This window comes from Chanodichthys erythropterus, chromosome 1 (assembly GCF_024489055.1).
Source record: "Chanodichthys erythropterus isolate Z2021 chromosome 1, ASM2448905v1, whole genome shotgun sequence".
NCBI lineage: Eukaryota > Metazoa > Chordata > Actinopteri > Cypriniformes > Xenocyprididae > Chanodichthys > Chanodichthys erythropterus.
This window is the reverse complement of record NC_090221.1, coordinates 19,663,863-19,685,544: the sequence shown is the minus strand read 5'-3', so window position 1 is coordinate 19,685,544 and position 21,682 is coordinate 19,663,863. Positions and strand designations below refer to the sequence as shown.

General features: G+C 36.9%; 1 protein-coding gene across 1 annotated transcript in view; it reads right to left on the bottom strand.

Annotated features, from left to right (window-relative positions):
• Positions 1-18,409: 18,409 nt before the first annotated feature.
• ctnna1 (catenin (cadherin-associated protein), alpha 1) overlaps positions 18,410-21,682 on the bottom strand; it is a 117,293-nt gene continuing 114,020 nt past the window's right edge. The window contains exons 17-18 of the mRNA XM_067389269.1: positions 21,204-21,338; positions 18,410-20,419 (exon numbers count right to left, since the gene is read on the bottom strand). Of these exons, the coding sequence (XP_067245370.1) occupies positions 20,129-20,419; positions 21,204-21,338 (426 nt within the window). The 3' untranslated portion in view covers positions 18,410-20,128. The remainder of the gene's footprint in view (positions 20,420-21,203; positions 21,339-21,682) is intronic.

Here is a 21,682-nt window from a genome sequence, read left to right as displayed (position 1 = left end):
CCTAAATCAAGACTACATTGTATATCAGCTGGTATGTAGCTACAGGTGGGCAAGAGGTGGACAATATGAGCATGGGCTAATATGAGAAAGTTTATAAGTTATTTGTGTTAGGCTATATAAAAGAACAAAGAAGCTAATTACAAAAACAATAGTAAATTAAAAATAATCTTTTTTCAGATACACTAGGTTTATAGATACACATATAGCCTACATTTATTTAACATCTTTTGTTGTTTGATTAACATTAATGACCTATTTAATTGAGCAGCTGAATGCATGGAGGTAACTGACGCATATTCAGTTATTACTCACCTCTTTACGTCCACTTAAGCAATAACCGACTGTATTCACGCGAGATACTCCATGGACATTTAGACATCTGTGTGCACGTGTATTTGGCTACTCAGGCGTGAGGAGAACTGATCGCGCTCGCGACAGAGAGAGAGCACTTCTGTTGTGTGTCATTTAGCGCAATTCCGCCTATCCCTCCTTTACTAACTGCACGTAAATAACGAATTGTGTGATTGGATTGTAATGTTGTGCTACGACAATCTTCGACGATCCTTTGGCTGTAAACTGAAATTATATTCAACCCGCCAAATTGGCTAGTGGGAGTGGCTGTCTTACCCGCCACAGCTGAAATCTACCCGCATTTGGCGGGTTGGCGGGTGTTAATTCCAGGCCCTGGACGCAGCAAATGACTAAAAGTAATCCGCCATTTTGTCCGACAAAGCAGATAGGAGTTAAAAGATTAACCTCGGTGGAGTTAAACTTGAAAAATTGTGTATGACATCGCGCTTTCCGCGTTTGAAACAACATTGATTCTCATGTTCATTCATGTTTATTTGATGCTATAAATGGACTCGTAGTAAGAGATGATCGGTTTACGAGCCTCTTGAGCTGAGGCGCTACAGCAATCTGCGGGTCTTTGCGAAGGGTCAAAAGCGGCTAGGTATACATCCGCGCTAAAATATAAAGATGAAAGTCATCATAGCTTGCGTAGTATAGACCCAGCTCCCAACCCAACTTTGAGAATAGATTAACGGCGATATATTTTTTTTTTATCGCCGATAAGAGACGTTAACGCAGCACGTTAACACCGATAATAACGCCCACCACTAATATATATATGTGTATGTGTATATATATATATATATGTTGAATTTAACATTAATTTAGATTAATAAATGCATTAGAAGTATTGTTCATTCTTAATTCATGTTAACTAAAGCAGTTAACTAATCAACCTTATTGTAAAGCGTTACCATATCAGTTGGCAAATGTTAATAATATATAAGTTGGTAAATTGTAAATGTACAAAATGTTTTTAAAAATATCTTTCTTTTGAAAATATTAAAACTATAAATATATATTTAAAATATATTGCAGTAGGCCTACTTTATGCTTAATCATTTTGCTATGTTCTTAAAGTACACATGAAATATACATGAAAGAGTAACATAAGTATGTTTTCTGTAAATGCAATAACTTCACTAAAAGTATGCTTGTGTTTAGCATATTTTTTAAAAGTGTAACTAAGCATATATTTATTACCAATGTACTTCTAGTATATTTTTAAGAAATATATTAAAATGCAGTTCAATATGTTTTTAATACACTATAAGCACATTGAGAATACAAATGTATGATTATACATACAACGACTGACAAACAAACTAGAGACAAGCAGGGCTATAAATGCTGAGCAAAACCAATTTAACAAATTACTATGGAAATTGATAAGGAGATGGGTGTGGTCAAATGAGTGTCCATGGCAACAAACAAGGGAACATTAGCAGGGAAACATGAGGTGAACAAAGCAACAATGGAGACAACACAGAACTTAACTTCAAAATAAGAGTCCATGACAGACACAGAGAGCACAAGCAGGGATCGTGACAATTACATAAAATAAAATATTTTTAATATGTTATTTATTTATATGTATATATAATTTGTGTATTAGTAGATTACTTAATCAAATGCTAGGGGGAGGACTTATATTATTATTTAAATATTTTTGTATTTAGGAAACTGACAAGGACAAATAAGGGAACAGTAGCAGGAACACATGAGGTGAACAAAGCAACAATGGAGACAACACAGAACTTAAGTTCAAAATAAGAGTCCATAACAGACACAGGGATCCTGACATAGCCCCCTTCCAAAGGAGCGGCTTCCAGATGCTCCTAACATGGTCACAGAGCAAGAGGCTGGTGGAGCGAAGACAGATTAGGGGAAGGGATGGAGGGCCAGGTCCATGGAGTGGAGGAAGGACTGGAGATGGAGGTAGTGCAGGTAGCCAGGGCAGCGTAGGCTGAGCAAGTGGCAGTCTGGATCGAAGACCTAGTCACTGGAGCTGGATACCACCATGGCAAAGCAGATGACCTCCACAGCTGGGCAAACAGGGCTGAAGATCCCCACGGCAGAGCAGAAAACCACCATAGTTTAGATTTCGGGACTGCCCCAAATTTTTTGGGACATCTGGTCACCCTAAGTACATAGTATGTACATGGGGAAGAGGACTGTAAAATAAAGTGCTACCAACTTAACTTCAGAATAACAGTCCATGACAGACACAAGGAACAAAGGCAGGGATCGTGACATAGCCCCTCCTAAGGAGTGACTTCCAGATGCTCCTAACATGGTCACAGTGCACAAGGATGGTGGAGCAAAGACAAATCAGGGGGAGGAATGGGGGGCCACCTGGAGACTCAGGGACAACCTCAGTGTTCGCCTCAGGGCAGACTTGAGCTGACACTGGATTGTACTCATCAACTGGAGTGGGCTCATAGACTGGAGCAGGCTCTGGAACAGACTCATGAACTGGGGCAGGCTCTGGGGCTGACTTATGGACTAGAGCAGGCTCTGGAGTGGATTCTTGGATTGGAACAGGCTATATAGCTGGTACTACTGTCCCAATGAGAGCTAAGACAGTATGGGTAGCCCAAACACACAAAACGACCACTGCCATAACAAGAAGCACTAAGGATAAAGGAACAGACTCAGAAACAGGCAGTACTGCGGGTGACAGGCTTGAGGGTGTAGGCCTTGGGATGCCAGCTGCTCTTGCTGAAATCAGCAGTGGACCTGCCATCAACCTCAGATGCCTTTGGAACACCTTGGTGTCTTCAAGTGCGACATTCACAACAACCGAGAACACTGGTGTGGTGTCCATGATGGCTTAAGACTTTGGCACCATATCCATAATGGCTGGATGGCTGGAAGCTCTGGCGTGGCGGCCATGTTGTAGAGAGGCTTTGGTGTGGAAGTCGGTACAAACGCTGGGCTCGCAACCCTTGGTGTAGGGCATGCTGGAATCCATGGTTGGTCAAGCTCCGTGGCCCCTCCCAAAAAATGTTTAGGGGTAGCGTCCTCCTCGACCTCCCCTACCATGAAAGGGGAACCAACTAGCACAAGGGCATAGTCCAGAAATTCCCCAAATGACCCTTAAGGACCATCACAGACCAATTTATCTTGAAGTGGTTTGTTTAATCCATAACAGAAGAAATCGATAAATGCACAGTCTGGCAGGTCAGTTAAATAAGCAATGTCCAAAAAAAACTCAGATGTGATTCTTGAGGGAGTGATAACCTTGACATAGGCAGACTAATCTCACCGCTAGATCCATCATGTGGCCAGTTGTTCTGTAACAACGGGGCATACAGGCAGGCAAAGAAGCAGTTAGAAAGTGGATCCATGTGTAGTAAGATTAATTAAAATAATCCACAAGGTCAAGGAACACATGGTGGCTGGAGCAAACTATGATACAGGAGGAAAAACATGATAATCCACAGGTACATACATTCAACAACTGACAAACAAACTAGAGACAAGCAGGGCTATAAATTCTGAACCAATGAACTAATAAATTACTATGGAATTTATTAATTCATTAATTTATTTGTTTATTTGTGTATATAATTGTTTAAAATAGATTACTTCATCAAATGCTATGGGAAGGACTTATATTATTATTTAAATATTTTTGTATTCAGCCATCTGTATCAAATTACAATCAGTCTCTCTCTTTCTCTATATCTGAGTTCACAGTTTTTCCAACTATCTTTATCTAAAACAATGAATCTGTTATGTATATGCATATGAAATCTTTTTCCAAGACCTTTTCCCAAAACCTCCCTCATTTCTAAAAGACAAACACAAACATAAAATATATGACAAAAGCAAGTGTGCAGGTAAATTATGACCCTTCTTTTCTTGAAGGGCTTCACATAAATTAACACCTGATCCCAAAGATCATGTCTCCCTTCCCACCTACTATAAACATCAGCAGTGAGCAGTCAGAGAGTGTAGCTGTTTTGACAGATTTTCAGGAAACACCTCACCATGCCCCCATTACCCCACAAACTGAGACATTTAAATCATATAGCATGTGACAATCTGTGAAAAGCAAGCAACAGTAATATTTTTTTGTTTTTCTTTCTTAAAAATTCATTAAAAAATCAATTAATTAAAAAAAAGTGATCAGTCCCATTTACAAGACAACGATGTACACGAGAATGGAAAAGTTTTTTCTTTGTACAGATGACAACATTATCAAAACTAGCCCTGTTCACACAGATCTGCAAAAATGACTAAAAACGCTGCATTACACATGCCAGACAATTAGTTGGCAATATCACTTTGTAAAGAAAGACTACGTGCCTGCGCACCCACGCAATCTTTTACAGAGCACTCGCCTCGTGCATGCCTATCCACCTTATTTTTAGTTTACTGCACTTCGATATTCTTCTCATTTCCCTATAGTGTCTAATAAATCGGAAGTCTCACAGATTCACGGAAAAACACATTGAAAAATAAGGTGGATAGATAAAACACAATATGTGCATGACGTCACCATTTTCACAGATTTGCATTTTTGCAGTTTACACAGAGATGAACAGTAGCGTTTTCTACAACTTTGCATTGAAGCCCGTTTTCAAAAGTTTGTGTTTTCAGGTCACCAAAACGGCGTTGTCGTGTAAATGAATAGCCAAAACGCATAAAAAGTTTTTAGTTGGAAAAAGGTGTCGTTTAAAGGTGCCCTCGAATGAAAAATTTAATTTATCTTGCCATAGTTAAATAACAAGAGTTCAGTACATGGAAATGACATACAGTGAGTCTCAAACTCCATTGTTTCCTCCTTCTTGTATAAATCTCATTTGTTTAAAAGACCTCCGAAGAACAGGCGAATCTCAACATAACACCAACTGTTACGTAACAGTCGGGGTGTACGCCCCCAATATTTGCATATGCCAGCCCACGGTCCCAACATTATCATTATGAAAGGCATTAGACAAGGGCAAAACGTCTGGATGTGCATAGCTGAATCAACAGACTAGGTAAGCAAGCAAGAACAACAGCGAAAAATGGCAGATGGAGCAATAGTAACTGACATGATCCATGATAACATGATATTTTTAGTGATATGTGTAAATTATCTTTCTAAATGTTTCGTTAGCATGTTGCTAATGTACTGTTAAATGTGGTTAAAGTTACCATCGTTTCTTACTGTATTCACAGAGACAAGAGCCGTCGCTAGTTTCACTTTTAAACACTTGCAGTCTGTATAATTCATAAACACAACTTCATTCTTTATAAATCTCTCCAACAGTGTGTAATGTTAGCTTTAGCCATGCAGCATAGCCTCAAACTCATTCAGAATCAGTGTAAACAATATAACAGTATACAATACTCACATAATCCGACGCATGCATGCCGCATGCATGACGAACACTTTGTAAAGATCCATTTGAGGGTTATATTAGCTGTGTAAACTTTGTTAAGGCACTGTTTAAGGCAGGCGCGATCTCTGTGGGCGTGGACCACGGGATTTAAAGGGGCCACAGCATAAATTGGCGCGTTTATAATGATGCTCCAAAATAGGCAGTTAAAAAAAATTAATAAAAAAAAATCTATGGGGTATTTTGAGCTGAAACTTCACAGACACATTCAGGGGACACCTTAGACTTATATTACATCTTTTAAAAACAATCTAGGGCACCTTTAAATAGCCCCTTAGAGCAGTGGTGGAGACAGCGAGGGAGGGGTCGCGAGATGATTTCCAGAAATAAAAAAAAAATAAAAATTAAAGATGGGAAATAGCATATTTTATCAACAATTGTAACAAATAATAAAAATAGTAGTTAAACCATGAAAAATTCATGCAAATAAAAAAAGCCATCAACCTTTCGATTTTCCTCCCCCTTGACCGTGACTCCTTAGGTGATTACGACAGATTAACGACATATTGGCAACAGCATCAGTTGTAGCAGGTCAATTTACAGCACCATGTTAAACATTTAGACTAGGGCTGTCAAATGATTAATCGTGATTAATCGCATACAAAATAAAAGTTTGAGTTTGTATAATATATGTGTGAGGAATGTGTGTAATTAATATGTATATATATAAATACACACAAATTAATGTATATATTTAAGAGAAATATGTTATTTATGTACAAAAAATGTATTTATATATAATATAAATTATAAAAAAATATAAATAAATACATATACTTGTAAATATTTCTCAAATGTATACATGGATGTGTTTTTTTATTTATATATACATAATAATTACACACAGTACACCCACATATATTAAGCAAACTCAAACTTTTATTTTGTATGTGATTAATCGTGATTAATCGTTTGACAGCCCTAATTTAGACATGTGCACGTAAGTAATTCTTTAAGCTTTGGATATTATTTGGATATTATTGTATATTATTATTTTTTGTCGAAATGAACTGGTTAATATTGACCAAAAAAAGATAACGCAGGGAGGCCAGTGAAGGAGAGTGGAGAAGCACCACCGTCATGCCTTTGCAGTAGCAGTACCTCTCATCTCAATTCGTCAGTTCAGTTTTGATGTATCATTTCCGTTCCCTCCTTCAGGGAACGAGGGTTACATCCGTAACCGAGATGTTTTATTTATTTATTTATTATTAATTTTAAGAACTGTTGCCAATTTTGCCTCTTTTTTTTTTTGTAAAAAAAGCTGGGAATAATGAAATCAAACAGGGAAAAAAAATGTGAAATGAGAAATGTACACTGAGAAATGTACCACAAATCACCTTTGACGTTAAACAATACAGGACAAAGTCCGGACTGAAACTGAGGGCTTATATACAAGGCAAACAGAGGAATTAACGAGGTTAATTAATAAGACACACCTAAACTGAAACTCAAATCAGTCTCTAACTATGACAACTAAAGAGTGTCAAGAAAAACTGAACAAAGGAGGACATGTGACAAATGAAAAAACAGAGTTCAAAAGAAAACAGACATGTGACATATATATATACTTGGCAATCACTCTAAACAAACCTTAGCAACAACATAGTGATACCACAGCAACTACCCAGAACACCTTTGCATGGTCACATACACTGAAAAGCAAGACAGAAAAATAATTACATATGCTGTCTTTTGGTTTCTATATGTTTGGATGTTTTTATTTCAGTTTCTGTTTGGTACCTCTATAAACTTCTGTTCTAGGATATTGTCTTATGCCTTGAGAATTAATGTGCACTGTGTATTTCCGTACAAGATTGCTCACAGCTTCCGTTCTCTACTGAAAATCAATGGACATGCAGATGGACTCCAGTTGAAACGCTGCCCATTCCTGTAGCACTGATTGAAAAAAATCTCTAACACATTTTTTCAGTCTGACTTCTGCGTGGATTTTTTTTTTTTTTTTTTTTTTGGTCTGTGCGACTGAAAGGGAACATTGTTTGAGACATTGTATTGCAGCACTCAGTTTCTCAGATGAAAATGTGACTGGTGCTCGCCTGTGAAAAACTTACTGCGACCAGGCTAAGGTGTTCTAGGTGGTTGCCATGTCATTGCTATGCGGTTGCTAAGGTGTTCAGAGTGGTTGTCTGCTGGTCCAAGTCTACAGACCTGTCTTCAAACATAAGCTGCGTCTCATTTCGGGAGGCATTTAAATTTCCAAAGAATTTGGGTCAACTTTCACAGGTGAGTATGTGTTGGTCTGTTTTTACATGCATTAACTCAATATTACAGGTTTTACTAGGTTTGAATGTTTTTGTCATGTGAGCTGACTCCTTTGTCTTGTATTGTGTTAGTTCAGCAAAATGAAAAGTCAATTGCAGATATAGATATTAATACATGCATCTAACTATGGTTGCAGATGCTCAGTCAACTTTCTCTCAAATGTTCACAGCTTTGACAGTTCCAGTATGGCAGACGGCTTACGAGAATGTGATTCTATGTCACGCTGCGTTGGATGCTGGGGTGGCGCTGCCATCTTAGGAGGATAGCCCTTTGCTACTTATACTGCAAAATTCACAGATACCTGCATACCTTCTGTTTTGTTTTTGCCTTGAATTTAAATAGTCATATTCTTCATCATATCGTGCAGGGAAGAGAAGTTATTTTATCACATTGAATGATAATTTTATGTTTTTACTGAACAGTGTCACATGCTAGCTAGGCACTTGATCGCTGCTGCTTCAGCCGTCACATGGTAGAAAGGTCCATATAAAAATGTGTTCAATGGACAGACAATTTATATATTTCAACAAATGACAACCAAAATCAAATCCCCAGAAGTTTTTGAACAGTTTTGCTGTGGCTGTGTGCAAGTTATGCGAATGTTATGCAAGTTATGCAAGCCGAGTGGGAGTCATACACGCAAAGGTAATGTTAAATGAACCAAGCAAAATACAAAATTTTCAAAACACTCAGCAATATGATTATTTTATCGAGTGATAGGCAGTGGGTATATCCTGTGACATTATTAATAGATAATATTGTTTTATATTGATATTGAAAATATCGGGCAAATCGCTTTGGCTGAGGGTAAAGCGAAGTTTCATAAATGTGTATATTTATTTGACTTTACCGTTGTACTGAGTTGAGTTGGCCGAATTGTTTGCTTGTCTTTATTTCTTATTGTATATATTCTTTTACTTTATACTTATACTTTTATAATGGCTATTATTGATCATTACAATTCACATAATTAACAAAAAGAGGCAGGGTTGTGTTTTGTCATATTTCATTTTATTATACATGTACATACAGTGAAGATAATCTGAGTAGCCTACATATGCACATATTGCCTGAACCACATATTAATATTTTTTTTTTTTTATGTAAATGAAAAGAGGCAGGGTTGTGTTTTATATTTAGTTTGTTAAAGGTGCCCTAGTACCAGTTTTTACAAGATATAATATAAGTCTAAGGTGTCCTCTGAATGTGTCTGTGAAGTTTCAGCTCAAAATACCCCATTGATTTTTTTTTTAATAAATTTTTTTTAACTGCCTATTTTGGGGCATCATTAACTATGCACCGATTCACGCTGCATCCCCTTTAAATCGCACGCTCCCTGCCCTTGTGTAATGCCTTGAACATGGGCTGGCATATGCAAATATTGGGGGCGTACATATTTATGATCACGACTGTTACGGAGCAGTCGGTGTTATGTTGAGGTTCTTCGGAGGTCTTTTAAACAAATGACATTTACATAAGAAGGAGGAAACAATGGAGTTTGAGACTCACTGTATGTCATTTCCATGTACTGAACTCTTGTTATTCAACTATGCTGAGGTAAATTCAATTTTTGATTTTACCTTTAAATGCAGTATATATGCAGTGTAGATAATCAACAAGTTGACTGAGCCACATTTGTGTGGCTATTATATGTTTAAGAATGTTTTGAATGAAAACGAAAAGAGGCAGGGTTGTGTTTTATAGCATATTTCATTTTATTGTCCCAACTACCAAGGACGTAAGTCTGAACTTTGCGTCCTTGGTATTGAGAAACGCCTATAGATTTTTTTTTAGAGCCATGCCATGAGAGGTATGAAGCCAGGCTGTGAGGAATAGACTTGCCATGTTTTCATTGCCATCCACTGTAAAAAGCTGAATGAAACTCCTAGATCACTTATAATTTTTCACAGCTCATGTTGTCTGGAGTTTATCCTGTCTACAGAAATTTCTTGGAAAAAAGATATTTTTTTCAGTGTTTCATCAGCAGAACAATCCAAAAACACATTAAATAATAGTAGGCTACAACTCACTGAAGAGATGTATGTCTATCCCTCACAGCCTCACTTTCATTCCCATTAGAAATCAAAGATGGTGCTGCTGTAAATAAGGCTCATTCAATGTAAGTTTAAAGGGGTCATATAATGCCCCTTTTACAAGATGTAATAGTCTTCTGGTGTCACCAGAATGTGTTAAATTTCAGCTCAAAATACACCCCAGATTATTTATTATAACTTGTCAAATTTTCCCCATTTGGGTGTGAGCACAAACACGCAGTTTTGTGTGTGTCCCTTTAAATGCAAATGAGCTGCTGATCCCGGCCCACTTTCCAAAAGAGGACGGAGCTTTACCAGCTCGCACTTTGGTTGCTCAACAACAACAAAGCTGGAGAATCTTACGTAGCCAAAATGATGATTGTCAGTAACGGTGTTCAGCCTTACATTGTTCAAACTGGAGTCGGACACTGATGGAGAGACTCAGGAAGAAATTACAACTTTTAGAATGCATCTGGATGCTTCTGAATGGTTAGTGGATACATTTATGTAGTTACTGTGGAGTTGATTCAACTCATCAACTAGCATGTGCCATTATGATAATCTTTTGTGCAAATCCAGTGTTTAATTGACCCTCATTTGTGAAGCAGTCCTATGTAAAATGACGGCATGGCAACAACACTCTAGTACAAATACTCTACACTCTACTGTTCCTTTTCTCTAAAGCAGCCTAACATTTGCCTTTGTTGCATGTTTTCGGGGGCAGGGTTTATGTACATTTTAGGGTTAGTGATGTCACTAAGATGGGAAGAATCTCATTGTAGTCCCTACCAGCCATTTGTTGTAGTCCATAAACAGTGAATTCTTTAAAAGAAAATATCTCCCTTTGCATTGAACTTTGAGCGTCATAACTTTGCAGATGTTGTTTACAACATTACACACTAACTAAAGTTAATCAACCACCCCTTTAAGAGGATTTTTTTCCCGATTAATTTTAAAAGCACACCTCTCATCAACACAATTTAATACTTTTCCAATTAAAAGTACCTACACTTTAAAACTAACAAGGACCATATAAAAAAAATGAAATCCTAATCCACAGATTTACAGCGCAGCATCCAATCCACAGAGAGCCTGTTTTTAACTGGTTGCTCCAGCAGGAAAGAACAAGACTCTTAGTTTAAGGTACAGCTGATATAGTATAGATTACACAGTGTTTTTCAGCAAAATCAATATTAGGGAAAGGGATTGGATATAAAAACCAACACAAACACAAGCTCAGCTTGCTAGACACGACCAAATGTTTGTTTTTCCCTGAAGTATATCAGTAAGAACATTTTGATTGCTAATGCTATGGATGCTGACTCCCTTAATTTAATGCCACACTGCTCCCAGCGTTCATATTACAGGAATATGAGCACAAACAGGAAGAGAAGCTCTTCACAAAAAATTGTGTTGATTTGTAAGTAAGATGTGGTTCTGACTCAGCACAACCATTGGCAGAACCCCATTTAAACCTTAAGTTTCAGAAACGGAATAGCAGACGACGAGGAATTTCCATCATTTGAAAATTCTGTGATTTTTACTCACCATCATGTCATTCCAAACATGAATGACTTTAATTGTTGAACTTGAATTGTTGAATTGTGGTGTAATGAAAATGAATGAGGACTGGGTCAGATCTAGTCAACAAAAAAAGTCTGATTATAAATAGTCCAAATGATTAGTGTTCTATATGATTACAATATATACCAAAGCCTTATGTAAGGAATGGACCGTAATTTAAACAATTATTCACTGAAAACCTTGACAACCCAATCCAATGAATAAGTTTATTCAGTTCACAAAACTGGTCTGAGTGATTCATTCATGAATTTGATGAATGGACTTTCACATTTACCTCACTGACTCATTCAATCACTGGCTAACAACTGTTTAGAGGAGACTATAGAGGTGCCTCACAAGTCTTTACACAAAGTTATCTTTAGACTTACACAAGTCATATGGTCTACTTGTATGGTGTTTTTTGAAACTTGAAAGTCCATTGTAATTCCATTAAAAAGAATGACCCATACAATTCTTTAAAATGTTTTCCTTTGTGATTGAGGAGTTGGGCTGTTAAGCTCCAATCGTACAAATGGTTTGTCTTCTGCATTTCAATTCATACCATAGCTTTGTGTTAAATAAAAAGAGAGACCATTTAAACAATTATTCACCAAAAGAGTGAGAGAAGTAGCAACATCCAATTTGAGTATGATCAGTTAATTAATTTCATAAAACTGATCTGACCCAGCTAACAGGGAACATTCTCAGAACTTTGGCTAACGTTCTGGCAACAAACATTCTTCCAGTAACATTAATAGAACACTCATTCAAAGTTATCTGGTTTGTTCTCAAAACTTTAGCATAAAATCATTGTTCATGGAACTTGGGTGTTCGTCGAACATTTTTTAAATGTAACTATGTTTCGAGAACATTCAAAAGTAATATTCCCATGTTTAAAGAATGATGGAATGCTCTCTTTTAATGTTTGCATAACCAAATAATTTTTCATAACTTATTGGGAACATTGGCAAAAAGAACATAATAGAACTGTGAAGCGATTAAAATCCAATTTCACAATGTGGCAATTAATTAATATAATTAATCGCACATCAGATTTGACTGAGAAATTACCCCCAAAAGATCATTTAAAATCATTACTGTGTTAAATGAGAAAAGCATCAAATTGTAAATTATATATATATATATATTATATATATATATATATATATATATATATATATATATATATATATATATATATATATATATATAAACCCATCGTTTCACTTCATAAGACCTTTATTAACCCCCTGGAGCCATATGGATTACTTTTATGATGGATGGATGCATTTTTTTGGCTTCAAAATGTGGCCCCCTTCACAACCATTATAAAGCTTGGAGAAGCAAAGATATTTTTAAATATATCTCAGATTGTGTTTGTCTCAAAAATATACACTTAGGATTTTCATTTCTGGGTGAACTAACCCTTTAAAGTCACCGCTTACCATCTGTCACCTTGCCCTCTTAGCAACGTCTAATGTTCAAGAGTGGAGTCTTTTCAAGTGTGGAAATGCTTTGAAAGACAGTATTGTTGTTTAAAAGATATGTCGAAAATAAAACCTAACAAAACAAAACCTCTTAGACATCTCTTTAAGTCAATTTAATGCTCTGAGATTCAGGTGTTAGAGACTGGATTTAAATTTGCTGCCTGTCTTCTCACGGCTAGCTGAAGGGTAATACCTCTAAGACATTTCTTTTCATACGCATCAAGCCTCGGAATCATTTGTTGTAGCATAACAGGAAGCCAGGAGAATGCTCTCGCAATTGATTGAACTGTCAAAAAACACATTGTTTGATTGATCACATTTCAACCAATCATGTCATGCCAATTTTAGATGCGATCGGGTTGGCTGACAGATCCTGGGAGAGAAAATACAAGAATTCAAGGCGAGGTGATACTGTTACACTTCAAGTTTAAAACTTAAATTTCCCTAAAAATACAGGGTTTTTTTAAGCAATCAGACTGTTTGCATTGTCTGTTGTCTGGTGTAGAAATGTGGGCCAAAGAGAGTTAAAAATATGCTCTCATGCCAAAAAAACTCACTTGTCAAAAAAAAAAAAATCTCCACATCCCAGCAGCAGCTAAGTTGACCTTAGCTAGATTTCCAAAAAATGCATCCCTGTTAAAACTGGAGAGGTTTTTCGCATCAAACAGCATGCATGAAACATCCAGATGACCTTCTAACACAGGAAGGAAATATTTGAGGGTGCCCATTGTTTGATGGACTGGAGGGAAATCAGGAGGTCGGGTCAAACACACTGCACACAGCCTTGACAGATGCAGCAATTATAATGAAGCTCAAATCAAAATATACTCAAAAAAAAAAAAAAACGTTGACAGCTGAAGCCTGACTGAATGTGAGACTGAGCTGCTAAAATGTGCAGAGAAGGTGTTAGGAACCTGTGAAAGCCGAAAGGAAATCGGAAATCAACTTCCTTAAGTTTATTTTGTTCTCCTCAAGCAATTAGCAGCTACATCTTGTATATAACAAACTACACAATCCTGCTCATGATTCAAGAAGTTGAGCTTCCCCTGACAAGCATGTATTCAACTCAAGGTTTCATGCTGTTTTAGCAGTGAGACTCTGCGTAAATGCACTTCTTCTCAGCGGTGAACTTGTATCGAGCTTGTCCACTCCGCCTCCCTCACCGTAGTACATTTCCTATTTGGAGAACCATAATGTCTGGAGCGAAAGGTCAACCACAGACAGTATGAGTAATGTGAGAGAGAAACGGGGGGCGAGAGGACATCACTCTGTATCTGAAAATCTCGGTGTTGAGGAAAAGGTGCTTTACGTGGCTGAGAAGAGCTTTGACACTATACTTTTCCCCACCGGAATGAAATGAGAAACATGTCATTTTAGATGAGCTTTGCAAGTGTAAAGCGGATTTGTTGGCTAAACAAAACATGTATGTGGCATGATAGAAGACATGCCATGTAAAATACGGCACACGGCAGCGCCTGATGGTTGTTCACCCAAAAATGAAAATTCTGTCATTTATTACTCACCCTCAAGCCGCTCCACACCCGTAAGACCTTCGTTAATCTTCGGAACACAAATTAAGATATTTTAGTTGAAATCCGATGGCTCCGTGAGACTTCCATAGCCAGCAATGACATTTCCTCTCTCTAGATCCATTAATGTACTAAAAACATTTAAATCAGTTCATGTGAGTACAGTGGTTCAATATTAATATTACAAAGCGACGAGAATATTTTTGGTGCGCCAAAAAAACAAAATAACGACTTATATAGTGATAGCTGATTTCAAAACACTGCTTCAGGAAGCTTCGGTGCGTTACGAATCAGCGTATCGAATCATGATTCGGATCGCATGTCAAACTGCTGAAATCACGTGACTTTGGCGCTCCGAACCGCTGATTCGACACGCTGATTCATGCTCCGAAGCTTCCTGAAGCTTGAAATCGGTCATCACTATACAAGTCGCTATTTTGTTTTTTTGGCGCACCAAAAATATTCTTGTCGCTTTATAATATTAATATTGAGCCACTGTACTCACATGAACTGATTTAAATATGTTTTTAGTACCTTTATGGATCTTCAGAGAGGAAGTGTCCATTGCTCCCTATGCAGGCCTCACTGAGCCATCGGATTCCAACAAAAATATCTCAATTTGCTTTCCGAAGATTAATGAAGGTCTTACGGGTGTGGAACGACATGAGGGCGAGTGATAAATGACAGAATTTTCATTTTTGGGTGAACAAATCCTTTAACAACAGGGAGCAGTTTGATTCGAATAATCACTTAGAAAAAAAAGGAAGTATTGCACAAGTCATGTCAATTACAATGAAATATTCTTCAGATGATAACCTGAGACTAGTTGGATGTCTGACAGCATATTTTAAACAATGGCAAGTGAATGCAAATGGGTATACTTAAAAAAGCTATAGAGGCTTTTGATATAGACCACCTTCAGGTGTGATAACAGATGTCATTAATCAAAGATTCAACATACTGTAAAAGTGTAGGCTCAAGTTATGCTGGAAATATGAAACAGTTTCACCACATAGCAGCAAGCTAATTTGGACACACTGCAGAAGGAAATCATTTTGCCTAAAGATAGTTTAGATTTATATTTAGAGACCATGCACTCGACTTGCAATTCAGATTCATAAAAAAATGCTTCAGTAATGTTTAAGGTTAAAACTGCAGATCATAAAACTAAGCATTTAAATATCTTACTAAAACATATAACTAGGACACAGAGAGGCAACTGATATTTGTATGCAGTTATTGTTAGTATGCAATACGGTTATAAAGATCACACTGATTTACATTATAATATAATAGGCGTGCGATATTAAAATTTGACAAGATTTCTTGTCGAGTGAAAAGCTGTCTCGCAATATCACCATGATGGAGCGTGAGGGTGAAATTAACATATATATTAACATGAAATTAACATATATATCCTTCAGCTGTAAACTATTGTAAATGTCTGCTCTGCTCATCCCGCACGAGCTGCAGTCACACACAGTGCAGTAGGAATCACATTCACTGATTATGTGACGAGATGACTGACAAGACCATGGCAGAGGATTCGTTGCACAACAGAGATAAGCATCTGATAAATGTCTTATCTTGTAGAATGCATGCTCAGCACTGCCGCTCCCTATACACAGAGCATGTGCGATCGCGAATTTGAAAGCGAAAGTAAAACGCGAGCTCCCTGATGTGGTCAATTTAGGCTACATACAAAAGTCTCCCAATAACCTATCTTAGGCTGGGCGTAGTTGTAACCACCTCTGTTTGAACTTTGAATATTGAGAGAGTATTTTGATTATGGTTGCACTTAATGTTTTCACTTAATAAGACTAGGAAAAAAATGTTATCTGTTATATTTTATTTCTATGTTCAATTTGTGGATAGGAGTTAAATTAGGAGGTCACACAAAGCATCAATCAGAAGTTCTGGAGGCCCATAATTCAGGTACAATAAAGTCTGAGACTCGCGTGAAATCATACAGGAGAGAAGCCTGTTGATTTTGTGGCAAAACCTTTTACAGTGCTTGTATATTGTTTTCTATCAATGCATATGATGATTCATACTCAAAGTAGATCTGAAATGACATTCATTACAAGATGATTAGTTAAAACATTTTAAAATGCACCTGCAGATTATTTTTCCAGTCATGAATTTTGTTACTGAGGATTTCTTAAAAGCACAGAGCAAAAATCATCTTATGAAACCCAATCTCGTGTCTCAGAATTTCATCTTTTTGACCATATAAATATCAGTAACTGTACCAAATTACATCTTTTTGCCTAGTTTAGGCCCCTGAATAAAATTTTTAAAACACTATTTTACAGTGACCTTGTACTTATCATAGTAATAATGGTAAATTATGCAATCACATGCTACTAACACTAGAAGTCCCAGAGAGCAGCCATTTGGCTTTTCTACCTATAAAACCCGCAGGACAGCTTATGGGCTGGAAGTCTTTAGGCTAATATCCTTAATCAGCTGTGAACAGTTGCTTTTGTTATGTAAACAATGTGGGGCCATGCTGAGCCACTTCAAGGAAACTTGTGTTTCACTTTGCCATCTTAGGGAGAAATCAACACACATGTTTTTTTTACTTTGTTGCTGAGATCTATTGATAAAAATAGTACACAATAAAATAAAGAAACCAACCATTTGTACACATATTTACAAATAATATTAAAAAGTGAGTGAGTACATTCCAGCAATCACTCACAATCCTGGCACTGCCTGGCAATATATTATAAATACATTCATTATATATTAATCTTATATTTGAAATACATCATAAGTCCATTTTTAAAAGTGTTTGAAAGATGGTTTCAAGTGTACTACAAGTGGTAACTTAAAACATTTTTCTATACAGAGATAGTATGTTAAAAGCACATTTTAGTTCAAATTCATGGTGTCTCAAAATAGCACAGTTGAGTACACTTAGATGTTCTTAAGATTATCTTAAGAAGTACTAAAGAAGAGCTTTTAGTACAAAATAAGTGCACAGAAATAGAGCACTGGACATTATGGAAGTGTAAAAGTGTACTAAAATAAAGTGTATTTTACGGCACTTTTTTTTTCACCTGGGTAGACACTCCAACACTTTCCGTTTGCATTAAGATTATTTTTATTACCACACTGGCAGATCATTTTACTTAAGTAAAATGCACTTAATTTAGATCCCCCCAGGAAACAAGACTAAATATCATATATAATTTTCTCATATAGAAAATCCATCTTGATTTAAGATTTTTTTTTTTAATTTACTTAAAATAGGATAAAAAAAATACTTAGTATGAAAAGCATTTTTGCAGTGTGAATGAGTGAGTTAACTTTTTAAACATCACTTGCACTCCCTCATTTCAGGGTTAACATACTCAGAGTTTTCACTTAACCTCCTTTCTGAAACCGGCCCATGGTCAATCAAGTTCTCTGCTTTTAGCAGCCCTCCCTCCCCCACACATACAAACAAGCCACCAGCAACCATTCACACACACACCCCCAACCCCCCTGCAGATTGCTCAGGTAATGACCATATTTACACATGAATTGATGCTAATGATAGCCAAAAGACTAGCCAGTTAGCATCCACTTGGCTAAAGGAGGGTTACAAATCTCTGGGACTTCTAGTGTTAAACCTCAAACAAACCCGTATCCTACCCTAACCCTATAGTAAGTACATGTTAATTAATATTGCACTAACAATGACACCTTAAAATAGCATCTTCCGCTTTCTCTCACCTTCAAAACAAATCCCCATTTGATTACAAATGACAATGCATGTAGATGTTTTCATGTTTTTTTTATTTTTATTTTAACCAAGAATGCAAATGTGTAAAACAGCAATAAGCAGTGAACACCCGAAGCATTACATAACATACATAAACTACTGCTGACTAGTCATTTTCAGAAAAAAAAAAAAAAAAAAATCCCAAACCAATACTAAATCCACAGGAACTTCTGACATGCAATTAAGTTGCAATAAGCATAAAAACCAAAGGCATCTGTCATGTAACCTCCGATGACCCAATACACGGTTTATAAATGCTGAAACAAGTAAATGTGCTTCCGCTGGGATCAGCTTCACAGAGGCATCGGCTACTTCAAAAGTCGCCACACATCCATGCATAAGAGAAATGTGTATGCATGCCTAGAACGCAGCCCAAGAAGCAACACTTTACCACCCACTGCGATGACTAATGTGAGAATCTTTTTCCACTGTTGACCAGTCAAATCACAGACCAACTGCGTTTGAGGTCACACACAATGAATCAAGCATCATCCTGCACTTTCACAATCAAGACTTTATTCAACGCGAGAGAAACGTAATTAATACGAACGCAGCAGCGCTCAGATGTTTTTCTACACACAGATATATTCAACAGATGAGCTGATAGCGATGAACCCATTAACTAGTGTGGGTTTATGAGAAATATCGATCGCTGTGACTTTGAAGCTCCTTTAGGGCGCTTGATCCCATTTATTGTTGGTGGTGCTCAGCGGCTCATAGACTTCTGGCCCAGTCCATCCACGCCCATTAAGCCCAAGAGTTCTCCACCTCTTAGCGAGCGCTCCTCCGAATAAGAGGTGTGTTGATTCATTTAATCAGTGTCTGAGTCATGGAGGGGTAGGAGGATGGGAAGGAGGAGGAGAAGAGAGGCCTAAGGCCAGTCTTTTGAATTTAAATACAGGACTGAAGATTGAACTTGCTCACTCTCAGCCTCTCATTCGCATTTAGTTTTGCCCTGCTGCTCCTTGAGATTACCTAGGGCATTGAGATTGTTCTCTGTTTTAGGCAACTCGTCACTGAGACAAGCAAGTTCAACTTTTTTGCATTTTGAGTTTCACATCACATTTTTCACACATGACTTTTTAGAGATAGAAAGCATTAATATTCACCAAAATTAGACTATTTTACAGTTAATCAAAGCAAAACAAAAAGTTATCAAAAGGTTTATTAGGCACAGCAAAATACAATGACTTTGGTCTTGATACTGACACTAAATCAAAGCCTATTTTTCTTTTATAGTTTCATACCAAAACAATTATTGCAAGTGTTACAGTGAGAGTTTGCATAGGCATGAAGAATGGAAAGAAAAAAGAAAAAAAAAAAAAATTCAGCCAGTATTGGGCAATATCAAAGCCCTTAGTGTGAAATATATAAAAGTCTTCTTGTAAAATACACTTAAATGTTTAAAAAAATACACAATAGTCGTCTAGAAAAAAGAGGGAAACGTACATAAACTTTGAGGGAATGCCCGAAATTTAATGTATGCCCCTACCTGTCCTCGGGAAGAAATCTTGTGTAAAGATTAAGCAGATTAATGCACTTGTGTGTAAAAATATAATATTTGTCTTACAGACCTTAGTGCACTCAATATAGCCACTGCTTATGGAAAAACAGCAAATTGGTGCGGGAATGCGTTTAAATGCGTACTCGCTAAATCCGACTGATTTTATGGCTCAATCTACATCTGAAACAAAATCTACTGAAATGCCTTAAGGGCTGCTTAAATACTATCCATTGCTTTGAACTCGCTCAGGGCCTGCACAGGGTTGACATGCTTCTTTTGAGAGGACCGCTTCACTTTGTTGGTCTGACCGTCGTCTTGCTTCTCGCGCTTGACCAGCGGCTTCTTTTCGGGAGCTTTCATCCTCCAGGAGATGGCGGGCATGTTGAGGTTTTGCATTCCTTGAGACTTCTGGTACTTGGTGGAGGCCACATAGGAGGCTTTCACAGTGGACACCACAGAATTCATCAGATTCTTGGCTGCCTGAATCAGAGACATAGCGCTGTCCACCTGCAAATTGAGAGGAAATTGAAAAGACCTTTAGAGGAGTTTCCACACTCTTCGACCAAAGAACAGCCACTTATGATCGTTGTTTATAAATTTCGCTTTTATAGAATTTGATAGCAATTACTGGTGCAGATTTCAGCTTATATGTCAGGCACCAATATTTCAAATAAAAATATTGAAATGATTATACTTAATATAAAAATGTCACAAATTGTCTAGCTTGGGCAAGTTTTAATCTACACAAGTACAATATTTAGTGGAAATATCATTTATATTCACTATTGAATTATCTGATGTTTACAGGTTTTCAAAGACTTGTGAATTTTATTAACATGCACATAATAAATAAATTCAAGCTAAAAACCTAAACTTATGCCCTTTAATTTACAGCCATATATTTTGAGAAAATATTGATTTGGTAATCTTTACAGGAAAAACTTTTTAAAGACAACAATTGACAGTACAATTAAAATCAAAGGCAGTGTAATTACAGTTATTATATTTGCAAACAAGTATTTGATTAAAATTACAAAAAAAAAAAAAAAAAAAAAAAACTCTTGTAGACTTAAAATAAGGGCTGTAAATGGGCAAACTGCAAATACTACAGAGCTGTAAAACAAAAACAGGAAAATAAATTAGCTTATCTGCATGAGTTGTTCTTGTCGAGGAGGTACGGATGGGTGAAAATAACAGTAATTTTATTTTACTTCAGATAAATAGGTTTTTCACCAGAGAGGGACAAATCTGTCTTTCTGTCCTTTTATCCATCTCAGAAAATATGACTCACCCCAGACACCACAAGCTCTCCGCCCAGATTCTGCACCTCTGCTTTGACTTTACTGCAGATATTGAGCTGGTGACAGTATAGGGCGATACGCTGCAGATAGGCCAACAGATCCTGCTTGCATGCTGAATCTGGACACTACAGAAAAAGAGACACATCAGTTACTTACTGTCAAACAAACATTTCAATAATTCAAAAATTCAAACATTAAAATGTGCTAAATGGAGCAGAAGGTGCTATTTTAAGAGTTATTGGTGATTGAAAAATATTTAAAAAAAAATTGAACATGCAGCAATGGGGACATGTAGAAGTGTGTGAAACAGGGTCGTTTCGATTCATTTGCTGTGGAAATTTATAGCGCTTTGAAACGCAGACTTTGTGTGGGCCTAATGATACGGATGCACCATTTAATAAACCTGACAAGAAAACAAGGCGAGACGGACGCTGAGTCAGACAATCGTCTGTACAGAAATAGTTCAACA